The sequence below is a fragment of the Ursus americanus genome, chromosome 3 (genome assembly GCF_024610735.1).
Source record: "Ursus americanus isolate L20-20 chromosome 3, mUrsAme1.1.p, whole genome shotgun sequence".
NCBI lineage: Eukaryota > Metazoa > Chordata > Mammalia > Carnivora > Ursidae > Ursus > Ursus americanus.
In genome coordinates, this window is record NC_142129.1 from 81,437,971 (window position 1) to 81,451,118 (window position 13,148).

The 13,148-nt window shown below is 35.1% G+C and overlaps 1 protein-coding gene across 9 annotated transcripts in view; it reads left to right on the forward strand.

The window, feature by feature from the left end:
• The window catches only part of MAGI2 (membrane associated guanylate kinase, WW and PDZ domain containing 2), a 1,265,804-nt gene that overhangs the window by 713,993 nt on the left and 538,663 nt on the right, over window positions 1-13,148 (forward strand). For all 9 annotated transcript variants that reach the window (XM_087861146.1, XM_087861140.1, XM_087861142.1 and 6 more), the window contains one exon: window positions 1,572-1,691. In XM_087861146.1, coding sequence (XP_087717272.1) covers window positions 1,572-1,691 — 120 coding nt within the window. The remainder of the gene's footprint in view (window positions 1-1,571; window positions 1,692-13,148) is intronic.

The following is a 13,148-nucleotide window of genomic DNA, read 5'->3' on the forward strand; positions in this document are numbered from 1 at the left end:
TGAAAGTTAAGGTTTTCATAGAAACATTAATTTGACAACATTATGCATACTAGGTGTGGGAGGTTTATATTTTATAGCATAAAAGCAGTAGGAAATATTGCAGAATGTGGCTCAGTTAAACAAAATGAAATAACAAATTTAGGGGAAAGTCATTAAATGTGATTATGGAAAAAAATTGTTTTGCAACCTCCAAAGAAGGGTTATTAAATTTAATTTTAGGAAATAATGCCTTCAAATCTTTTCAAAAAATGTTTTGAATGGAAATTATTCAGTCGTATCAAAAATCAATTTCCCTAGCACATTGTATATTCTGATATGAGTTTATGCCTTTCACTTGCAGTTCAGATTTGATCCTAATAGACCAAAAGGAGAACCGATTGGCTATTTTCATGGCCTAGTTCATAAAGATTTCATAGACTGAAAATTAAATTTAAGGGTTTAAAATATATATTTTTTTTAGTATACAGAGAAGAGGAAATTTTAAATAGGAAGAAGCCTGCCAGTGTACTAATACTTGCTTAAATGTTTGACCTCTTTGTATTTCTGTAAACTATTTGCATATATGCATTTTGGAAATTCCAATCTGATCGTACAAAATGTTTTATTCAGGTGGCACAGAAAAAGAAAAGAACTTAAGGCATGTTCAGGGAAGGAAGTGCACCAGAAAACAAACCTACAGCCTTTATTATGTCTCTGTTTTCGTTTCTGCCTCATGAACTGGACAGCAGGTCTGGAAGCTTGAGTTCTCCAGTACAGCTGTACTGAACCATAGGTGGTTGTTTCTGTCACCTTGGCCTCAGAGACTCCATTCATTCTATAGGAAACAGGAGTGGTGGACCCGTGGTGACTCCTTGGAGCATGTCACTTCCCAGTCTAATCAGAATAAAGGCAAGAAGGAAGGAAGGCAGGCAGGCAAGCAGGCAAGCAGGAGGGAAGGAAGGAAACTATTACTAGCATTGTAATACTACCTCAATTATAATTATCACCAATTCCAACTATTTAATTAATTTTAAGTAATTATAAAAATTTTGTGTTCCTTTAAATCAAATATAAGTTAATTTTTGGTGCAAATTAACAAATGAAAACCAAAAGTACCCTCACAAGGGAGCAGATCATGCAAATATAAAGATAAATTGACTTGCTGCTAACATTTCTATTTTCCATTGTATTTTATGTCATAGCAAGGCAATCTACAGAACAATAAAGATTCATTCATAGAAGTGAGATATGTAAATTCCTGAGCTAGCAGACTCCTGGCCCTAAATTCAAAACACCCCTTCAAAAAAGGCACAATGGTCTGCATTTTTCACTGGAAAAAAATCTATGCAACCACATTCCACGGCAATGAACTCTTTATAAGCTTGGTGAAGAAAAATGCTTTGTATATTTACTTTAGTCTTTACCCCCTGCTATTTTCTGTTTCCAAACAAACAGAAGGACAAATGCAAACTGCCAAGTCGCAGGATGTACAAACAAGTGTTATTGAATATTCAGAAGTATGGTGGTATTTCTAAAGTTCAACAACAAATCACTTAGAGTCTTTCTTTTGTTTTTAAATTTTCCTTATTCAGGCACCACAAGGCCACATAAGGAGGGTGAGGTCCCTGGAGTGGACTATATTTTCATCACCGTTGAAGATTTTATGGAATTGGAGAAAAGTGGTGCTCTCCTAGAAAGTGGGACTTATGAAGGTAAGCACAGCTCTGTTGCTTAATGTATTCCTTGTTGCATCCCATTTTCCTCCTTTGATTGAGATGTATTAGGACACCAGATGACCAATATGCTACTGTTTTTGGTTTGAGAGCATTAAAGAGGTCATTTCAGAAACATACTTGCTTTAAAAAAAAAAAAAAAAAAGGCTACATCTGGATTAACTCTACTCTTCAGATGCCGAGAGATATGTATATATCCACTGAAGTAGGCTTGGGATGGCATTCTGAGGCTAAGCTGTGATCTTCCAAATAAATTATCTTCATCTCTGGGGAACATCTCAAAGAGCACAGGGCTTGAGTTCCAGTCCTGTCCTTATCTCTGTGTGGTTTTCTTCAGTTTCTTCACTTCACTGGCCTATACTTGCCTCCTGTGTAAAATTAAGTAGGAAAATATGATCTTTGCATGCTGTCCAAAGCTCTAGTATAATAGCAAGTCTCCTTGTGTACCCGAGTCAAACATGAACAGTAAATGACACTAAAAGCTTGAATGAGGGAAGTATGTTTCAGTGGAAAGAGTACTGCATCATGAGCCAGAATCTCAGTTCCAAATCTGGCTCTATTACTTAGCCGCTATAAATACTAAATAACCCAGTTAGTGTCTTTGAACCTCAGTAGAATTAGCTGTAAAAGGGGAATGGTAGCATTGAAAAATACAACATGCATATAGTTTATGTCTAATGAAATTATCTGTGTATGCATAAAGAAACTTTAAAAGTGATATGACTAAAAAAACAGTAGAGAACACTTTTTATTCCTATTTCACAGTTATTGTATGTGTGAACTATATATGTTATTAACTTTAATGATGAATCTAGTTTTACTGTACTATAATTGTGATATTAAAAACAAAACTAATAATATATACATTGCTGCTTAGTGCATAAAATACCTGAGGTCTACCATCAGCAAATAAGTTGGGGTTGTTAGCATTTTGGTCCCCCACTCTCCTCTTCATTTACTTGTGGATGCCCAGTGGACTATAGTAATTTAAGAACTTAATATTTTAAAGTTGTTAGAAGTATTAAAATCTCTTCTTTTACTTTGCACACTCCTAAGGTAATTTAGATGGAGACATACGCCTATCTTATGGCTAAGACGTTTACTGGTTTACTGCCATGTTTACAGGAAATTAGGCAAAAATACCCAGGAAAAGAAAATGGTTTTACACGAGTATTGTTTCTTGTTCATATTGTCAAAAATGAATAATGAAGTTGACTGAAAATATTTTAAATACAGGAGCACCTGAGTGGCTCAGTTTGTTAATGTCCTACTCTTGATCTTAGCTCAGGCCATGATTTCAGGGTCATGATATCGAGCCCTGTGTGGGGCTCCATGCTCAGTGGGGAGTCTGCTTGACTCTCCCTCCCTCTTCCTCTTTCTCCCCCTCTGCTCCACCTGCTCATGCTCTCTCTCTCTCTCTAAAATAAATAAATCTAAAAAAAAAAAAACATATTTTAAATAACACAAGTTATGTTGGTTATAAAAGCTGCCTTACACTGTATGAAAAATAACTATCTGTATAAATCATAGAAAATACTTATATCGAAGAAGTCAGAATAAATAATAAATTTTGTATATTTCCCTGTAGCCTTTGTGACATTATTTAGTGGCATTCATTAGTTTTTATGTCTGCCAATAATAATGCATTGTATTTAATTACCTTATTTAAATATTATATTTGTGTAGCAAAGAACCAGTGGCTTAACATACAGGAGCATTCCAAGAGTAATATGATTAACATCATGACCTTTTCTGTTGTTTTTAAAAATAAAGACTGTGTTAGCTGTATAGAAGGTGAAAAAATTAAACCAAGTGTTCATGTTAAATCTCTGCTGTTCTCATGATAAACTAGATGTCATGAAATTTAATAGCAATATTTAAAAATAAAGTCTTACTTAAATTTTAGGTTCCAGTTAAATTTTGAGGGAACTATCCTGAAACCATACGCATGTAGCCAAGTTTTGTGAGCCAGGGAGGGTTGTCCGGAATCTTCTTTAGACATCTTTTCAGTGTTGAGAGTTTAGTTTCCTAATGTTTGGTGCCAGCTTGTTAATTGTCTCCACGTACATAGAACTGATCAGTGACTAATAAGGCTGATATATATATGACTTTGGGGAACCAATACCATTGTTTGCAAGTACACATGGTGTACTTAGATGAATAAGATACTCCTTTTTCAGGTCGCATAACCATCTAGGCAGAAAATTAGAGAGCCTTCTCAAATTTCAGGATCTTTGGATTTTTCTACAGTTACAGCTGAGGAACCAGTAGAGTTGACATTCTAATGAAAAACACTATTATTCCTTCAGGATTGATCATAAGCTCTAGGCTCAGGGTTACCACTTAGTGTGTTGTCAAGGAAACCTGAGGAGTGCTTTTTCTGCAGCTGATGCTTTCAGAATATATAGAATAACAATCATGTGCTTATCACCTAGACATAGAAAGACCTGAGAGCTTTTATATTTGTTAAACTTTCATGATAACAATCTCTCATAAGATTTCTTCAGTAAATTCCCTGTTTTTCTATGTTATATATTCTTCCTCCTGCAGTGTTTGGGCCATTGTTCCTTTACCTCCTCCTTGCTAGAACATTCTTATGCCTTCTTAGTACTCTACAGCCCTCAGCCAGACTAAAAAAAATCATCTTTGATATCTGCGAGTCTACTAAAGAAAATAAGAAATTGGGTTACACTCAGTGTTAAGGTTATAGACCTGTTAACTATGTTGGGTCCTTAAGACTGATTCCAACCCACAAACCAGAACATCAAGACTGCTAATGCAATTGGAGGTAGGGAGACAGCCCTAACTTCTTCTTTCTCATAAGTACTTAGTAACTTGTACATTGCTTGTCAGGAACTGGGAACCCATTCTTTGTTGTTGTTATTAACAAAAATCAAGGAAGTCCTCTATAAAATGTCTAGTTAAGATGCCCATCATTGAGAAAACCAATCTTAGAGTAATCATCGCCACTAATCAGTTTCAGAACAGGAAACACCTACCTGAAAAGTAGTTATGAGGAAGAACATATTATTTTAAGTTTTTCTCATTTGTATGCATTTTTTGTCTTACTGTCAGTAATTCTAATTTTAATCTAGGTGACTAGATGTAGATAAAATGGAGTTTGTCCTTTGACTGGAAACAAGATGGACTGTCCTGAATTGCAGATCTGCCTCTTAGAAATTGACTCAAATTACTTGCTCCAGAAGAGCAATTCTTTTACTCACCTGAGGTTGCAAGGAAGGCCTTAGCGTGCTTGAGTTACTGCCTGCCCTTACTATCTGCACATGATCCGAAGCAGTTTTAGCAGATTCTTGAAGTCTTTTCTCTGCAGCATCAACTCCTCACTCAGTCTAAGACCTCATTTCAGTCTGCTGTACAACAGCCGCTGAATGCTCTTGCATGCAAATGGCCCAAAGGACTTGGTTTTGATGGATCATCAGGTGTTGGTAAACAGCCTCTTTTTCATGACTTGGATGATCCCTTCCTTACCTTTTCATGTTGAGTCAAGTTTAAAATTAAGTTAATAGAACAAAGCCCAGTGGTGAGCCTGACATAAAATCAAACAACAGTATGAACCTTTATGTCAGGACTGAAGGTGTAGGCTTCATGTGAAACACAGACCACAGAGCTCTGTTAAATGTGGATGATTCCTTTAGGATTGAGATCACGTGCGGATATAAATGAGACACCAAGAGGTAGAAGTGAGTTGATCTGGTAATCTAATGGTTAAGTACTCTAAGTACTGGAAGGAAGCAGGGTCCTTGGGAACTGTCCAAAGTGCTGAATTACCCATGGCTCTAAATCCATGAATCCTGCCTGACCTACTTCTTCCAGCTGTCTGGAATGTTGCATTCATGGTTTCACTGACCACTCGCACCAGTTGTCTGCCTCAACCTTTGTTCTGAATGTCATCATTAACTAACCCCATGTCTCCTGAGCTGTGCCTGGAATCTCATTTCATTTAACTCATCTACTGAGATCATCCACAGTCATGTTCTAGAGCAGCACTTGTGTGTTATCATCCACTACTGTATTTTGCTGTTGTGCTTTTAAATGGAAACAAAGCTCTTTTTGTATCTCTTGAAGAAGCCACTAATCCTAAACTTCAGTGTTTCCTTTACGTAGACATAAGCTCAATTGTAATATTGCCCCAATTTTTAAGAAGACTAAATCAAGACCAGCAAATTATTTGAACATCTAACAGAATATAGTACAAATATGGCATTCACCTTCACCTCAATTTTGTGGTTTCTCCTAATCATGGACCTAACATATATGGACTTGAGCCTACTGCAAACAGCACACCTACCTTCTTAAACAATTTTACTACAGGGACTATGAAATTCAGATGTTCACTTCTGTACATAAAAGTATGGTCCTTCCTGATGTAGCACATAAAATCCTGTAAAAAAAATTATTAAGTACAGGGCTGCCTGGGTGGCTCAGTTGGTTAAGCATCTGCCTTTGGCTCAGGTCATGATCCCGGGGTCCTGGGATGAGCCCTGCATCAGGCTCCCTGCTCAAGGGAGTCTGTTTCTTCCTCTCCCTCTGCCCCTCCCCCCCTGCTCATGCTCTCACTGGCATGTTCTCTCTCTCTCTCTAATGGATAAATGAAAAATCTTTAAAAAAAATTAAGTACAAATAATTTTCTCTGAAAATAAGCAGTTCATGAGAGAAGACATACAACAAATTTTACATAAATCCATTTCATCTTACTAAAATCAGCATCAGCTTTTTAAAAAATCATAGCCTTGATACATTTATTATTGAAATTTTGAATTTCTATTTTCAATCAAGATAGTAGCATTGGATGATAAAGGGATACTGAAGCCAAAGAAAAATCATTACTGGTACTATAAATAGTGTTGAGAAAAACCGTTCTTCTAGCAGTCCAAGTTTCTACCCACTGAAATGTAAATAATATTTCCTGAAGGGCAGATCAGTGCTTAAATTGATGCTAAGATTGTTGTCATTCCAGGAGACCAAAATGAGATAAAATGTCATTGTTTTTCCTTTTTCCCTTAAACTCTATTACAAGAGAAAATTTTTACCATATAAATAATAACCTCTATAAAAACAGTAGATTCTTGGAGCTTGCAGTTAAAGGGTCCAGTTATTATTATATATATCCAGATTATAGCATGTTTTTATTTTTATTTTATTTATTTATTTATTTATTTATTTTTTAAAGATTTTTTTTATTTATTTGACAGAGATAGAGACAGCCAGCGAGAGAGGGAACACAAGCAGGGGAAGTGGGAGAGGAAGAAGCAGGCTCATAGCAGAAGAGCCTGATGTGGGGCTCGATCCCAGATCGCCGGGATCACGCCCTGAGCCGAAGGCAGACGCTTAACCGCTGTGCCACCCAGGCGCCCCTAGCATGTTTTTATTTTGATCCTTGCTCCTTTTTCTTTCTTTTGGAAATACTCCTGCTGTTGAAGATTCTAAGCCATACATTTGGGTGTTCATTTTAGGAACACTAAACATTTACACATAAAGCTCACTAAATCTTTATTTGACCAGTAGAGGAAAACACATTAGTGAAGTTTTACACCCCTTTGGGATCTTATAATGCCAAGTTTTTTTTTTTTTTTTTCCTTTTATTCTGTAAGTGATTCAGTCTGTATTCAGAGCCATTGACAGAGAATGCATGATTTTTGCATGCTGCTTTGCTCTTGTGTAAGGCACTAAAACTAGACGTATTATTGTGCATTAAAATGTGAAAAAATATCCTTTTGGTTTAGGACCTTTTGTAAACCCAACTTTTTCCAAAATATGTAATGCAAATGCCTATGTCTAAGTACTTTTTTTCTCCCAACAGAGGCTAGAAGAAACAAACCAAGCAATTAACTAACTAATTTAATACTATCATATAAATTATAACTTAAAGACTAAAGTCAAGGAACATGAAATGACTTGCTTGTTATTACCTGAAGTACAACATTAACCAGTTTAATATTAGCTCTATAAATTTTTGTTCAGTTGTAACAGGAACAGCCTTTTTGCAGTATGTCATTAAAGCCAATATTCATGGGCATAGGACTCACTTCTTCAGCTTTCTCACAACCCATAATGATGATAATAATAATACGTAAAGCCTAGGTTTCCAAAACTGATGGTCAGGGTTTAATTAATTTCCTTTAAGCTCATGTCTTTAATTACCATGATTTTCTAACTCCTGTATACATCTCCTATAAATTTTTATCTAAAACAAATTGAGACTTCACCTGGAAAAAATATAATGCCCCTCATTTACTGGGAGGAAAAAAATGCATTACTTTAAAAATTTTACTTGTATTTCTTTCCACTGCTTCAACAAGCAGAACCTATTTGTCTTTCCTGATCGGATTAGTATTTTCAAACCCTCTGAGTTGTCTTACTTTAAATGGACTCATTTCATAGGAGGCACACAAGAGTTTTGATCAAATTGATTACAGTGGTCTTCTACATGAGAGCATATGTTTCTCTGAAATAAAATCAACATAGTGATGACCAATGGCTCTTGTCATTAGTGTTCGGTTAGACATACAGACCTTTTAAAAGGAGATGTTTTACTTGCCTCATTTATTTTTAGTGGTGCCCAAATGTCCCCATCCAAGTTTTTTCCAGAGACTTCAGTTTGTTTCACAGACTAATGACTTGAAAACTATAACCTAACATCCTTCTCTACAAAAGTCAGTTTTGTATTTGAATTTCAAATCTGAAAAGTAAAACTTCCTGAGACATTCTTTCCTTATATCTTCTATACTCCTGCCCTGAAGAACAAGAGAGTCTAGAACCTGATCAAGCATGGTTATTCTTTCTCTCAGGAGAAAGAGAAATCACCAAAAATAGAAAGAAAAAAAAAGTCCCCTCATTTTTATTGCTAAGTATTTTATTTCAGAATGTTATCAATCTCCAGAAAAGTAACAATGGATGTAGATCGTTTTATGAATTATTTTTATAAATTACAAATTTCATTCATGCACAAAAACAGTATCTGAAAATTCGAGGCCTCCATTGATCATCCTGCAAGGTATACAGATATACTCAGTGCTTTCACTAGAAATTAGGAAGTAACAGTCCTAAAAATACCCTGCTGCCCTGTGTTTAAAAAAAAGGAATCATGTTGTAGAAGTTTCACACCACATGAAAGCTCTTCCTTGTTGAAGGCTTGGAAACTCTGGCAATTACGGAAAATCATTCATATGCTAGATTAAAATTTAATATGGTAGAACAGTCTGTCCTTCCTTATGTAATAATCAGCTCTCTTAGATCAGTTATAGGCTGTTTTTGTTTGCAACAACCAGATAAAATTAGGATAAGTGGTCAACATATCTTGTCTGCGTGGGACTGTTTTCATGGAAGCTAATTCTAAAGACCCTACAAATGGGAATTTTAAAGGACTGATAAAAACACAGATTGATATTAATTATTAGCTATAATAAAATGGAGAGTATGACTTACTGTCTTCATCCTATTTATATTAGCTATGCTGGCCTCTCTTCTGTTCTTTGAACAGACAAACATTCCTACCCATCTGGGATCTAGAATTTGTCATTTTATTTCCAGGCTACTTGTGTTCCAAATAACCACATATTCCATTTTCACACTTTAAGGTATTCATTTAAAAGTCTTCAGGAAACTCTTACCTGAAAAACGTTTCTGAAATTACACCTGCCAACATTCTCCAACCCCTTCTTCTGATTTTTCTTCATCGCAGTTACTATATCACTGAAATTATAGTTTGTATCTATTTGTCTATTTGGTTATTGTCAGTATCCAACCACTCGAATGTAAACTTCAACAGGTCAGATAACTTATTTGGATCATTGCTGATTCTTAAGTTTAGAGTGGTCTCTGGCACCTAGGAAGCACTCAGTGAATATGAATTGAATGAATGAATGGATGCCTAGATTCTTTCTTCAAACTCAGAATGGAAACTCCTTAATCCCCACATAAAAATTTAGCCTAGCCTGAAACCCTAGGACACATCCACTTCCTAATTCAAAATGTTCTAAGACTCAGTATGGAGTTGCAGTAGCAATTTGACCTCAGAATCTTGTACTAGATTAACCTTGTATCATAATTACAATAATTTTATTCTTCTCTTAATTCTCATGATTAACCTTGTGAGTCTCTGTTCTGCGTTCCCATACTTGTTTGTCTGTCAGGACCCCACAAACTATAACACTGTCTCCAGAATGTACTTCTTACTTTGCTACGGCTATTCCTTATAGTTTGGTTTTTTCACTACAGTAATTCATGGTGTGTCAAATCACTCAAAATCAAAACCTAGTAGACTTCATCAACAAAACTATATCTCCTATTAAACCCTGTCTCCACCCAAGTTCTATGGATTGTACTTACCTAAATACTTCTTGGACTCATGGTAATTGCCCTTTTGTATAATCCCAGTCTTGTTCATGTTCTCTTTATTTTTTTTTTCCAAAAGTGTTTTAAAGACTTTGTTGATTTCTCTACCTTTAGTATATAGTCAGTGAAGAGTTGGAGAATAGAAGTAATGAGGCCAAACCTTTGGAGAGGTAGAAAGATCCTAGGTTGTATTAGAAAATATGCAGATTCAGAAAGTTATTTTAAAACAAAGGAATTAGTATGTGTATGCTTTCATGAAAGAAATGCGAAGGCATTTTAATTAACGTGGACATATGGTGCTTGGAATGTATGGCATTTCACTAACATTTTCTGGCTGGTTTTCAGTAAGCTATAAGGGAGTGTAAGTTTCTTTATTATTCTTTTATTCTTAGAAAATTAACAGAAAGGAAATGGAAATAAAGTTTTATTCCATTATTTCTACACTAAGTCAACTCCCACCTCACCTTTCTCTTTCTTTCACTTTACATGAGGGTGACTCTAAATTTTCTTATAATATGTGAAAGTTTGATTTCTTTCACCAAATAGTTAATGGACAAAATGATAAATATGAAAAATTCATAATTTAAATTGGAATACTGATGATAACCCAAATACTGAACACAACATGAGGAGTCGATAAACAAAAAGTTTTAAGCAATATATAGGAAGCCCAAACTGGACTGAACCTTATGATGATGGGTGAATAAAAGGAAAAGACTTGATTTAAAATTTTCCATTGAGTTTTCTTTCTCCCCACCTCCCTACTTTCATCCCACACATAAGAATGTTACTGCAACAGGCATGCATTTGACTAGAAAAACCTGCCCTTTGGCACTGTGACCTGACATTGGAGGGTGCTATTTCCCAAGGGAAATAGCCTCAGGGCTAGCACACAGGAACAGAAAGATTTCTCCATCTCAGGTCCCTCAGGATTATTTCCGGGAGGATTGGATACTTCCAATTTCTACTCCCATTCTCTGAGTTCTCCATTAAACTTCCAGAGAAAAAAATCTGATGCAGCTTTCTGGTTTCACTAAAGATGAAGCAAGCATTATTACACTTGAAATGTAACTTGTTCCAACAAGGGTGGTTTCTATCATTTCTACCTTCAAGTATGTCCAGGAACACTCATTTTCAAATAGTATTTGTAAGTTTGGTACCATTAACTACTCTCCTCTCTTCTCCCCTATCCTCCCTTAATTTAATAAGTCTCAATTACAGTAAAATGTAGCAGCAAATTAGGAGAGGGTACATGAAATGATTTATGTAAGGGAGAAAGTACTGGGGATGGAGACTCCTGGAGGCTGACACACACACTGACAGCCTGACAGTGATTGAGGACAAGGGAAAAGTACAAAAAGTGTACAGAAGAAGTTAAAAAACAGAGTCATCTAGGGTCATTTGTTATAGGGGAAGGACTCATCAGTCTCCCAGAGGACAGCAGAATATTGCAACCTAGCACAGTTATTGATTTTCCTAATAATGACCCCGAGCTATCCAGAAAAGGTTAAGTCATATGCAGAAAAGTAATATTTGAGAAAGATTTCCTTCAACGGTGATTAAAATTTAAAAGTTTGAACTTCTGTAGGAAAAGGCTAGAATATTCACCTAAACAGAATACCACAGTTCCTGAAAACGCCCAGCAAATGAGATGAAATATTATTGCTATTTTCTGACTAGAAACAAATTATAATATGTATTCAAATTTATATTCAAATTAACACTTGATGAAATTGTCTCAATAATTTATAAACATATTCTGTAAATGCAAATACATGATGTTCTTATATGCCCAAAACATTTTAAGTGTATTTGAATATACCTAAGAAAAATTACTAGATAGTTTCCAATTATAATGAAGTTAGAAACTACATATTCTTTGGCCTTGGTAATGTTTGTCTTTTTTTTTTTTTTAGTCAGAAATCCTATACATTGTATATTTGCAAAGCAACTAATGAATATGCCAGACTTAGATCTATAAAACTATTGGTGCATTAGCAAACTGTTAAAATTAATGTATTAATAAAATGTACAAGTCCATCCTTTTTTTTTTTTTTTTTTATCTTAGCATAGTGTGTTTTTTCTCCCTTTTTGAGACAGCCATCTGTCCCCTAAGGATCTTAAGGAGTGATAGGTACAGGCTACTTTCTCAAAGCCCCAGTTGAGAAGGAAATACTCTATCATTACCTTGGTTTGTTTTCAGGAAAAGTTGACATTCAGAGTGATATATATACTCATCTTCAAAACATATTAATTGGAAGTTAAAGGTATTTTACACTGGTAAACTTTCTTGCCCCGTTGTATTATCACATTTTTCCTTCATATTCATAGTCCTGCCTTTGCACTAATCTTCATTTTAGTACTCTTCTTGCTTGTTTTCTTTTCAATTATTTAGCTCCTGTCATATTTTCATTCTATCACAATTTAGATTTTTTATCTTTATTCATATATTTATTTTTTTAAGTTTTTATTTAAATTCCAGTTAGCATACAGGGTACTGTTAGTTTCAGGTGTACAATACAGTGATTCAACACTTCCATACATCAGCTCATCACAAGTGTACTCTTTAATCCCTATCACCTATTTAACACATCCCCTCACCTACCTACAATCTGGTAACCATGAGTTTGTTTAGTTAAGGGTCGGTTTCTTGGTTTGCCTCCCACTCTGTTCTTCCCCCCCTTTGTTCATTTGTTTTGTTTCTTAAATTCCACACATGAGTGAAATTATATGATATTTGTCTTTCTCTGATTGACCTATTTCACTTAGCATAATACTCACCAGCTCTATCCCTGTCATTGTAAATGGCAAGATTTCATTCTTTTTTCTAAGTAATACATGTACCCTGATGTTTATAGCAGCATTATCTACAACAGCCAAATATGGAAACAGCCCAAGTGTCCATCAGCTGATAAATGGATAAAGAATATGTGGTATATATATATACAATGGAATATTACTTAGATTTTCTTTTTACTTATCATTCAGGTGTTTTGTTTCTACCCAAAGCTCACTGATTATTTGCTTTCTTTATTTTTGCTTTGTTTATCCTCTGCTTTCTTCTGAAAATTAGTGTCTTAA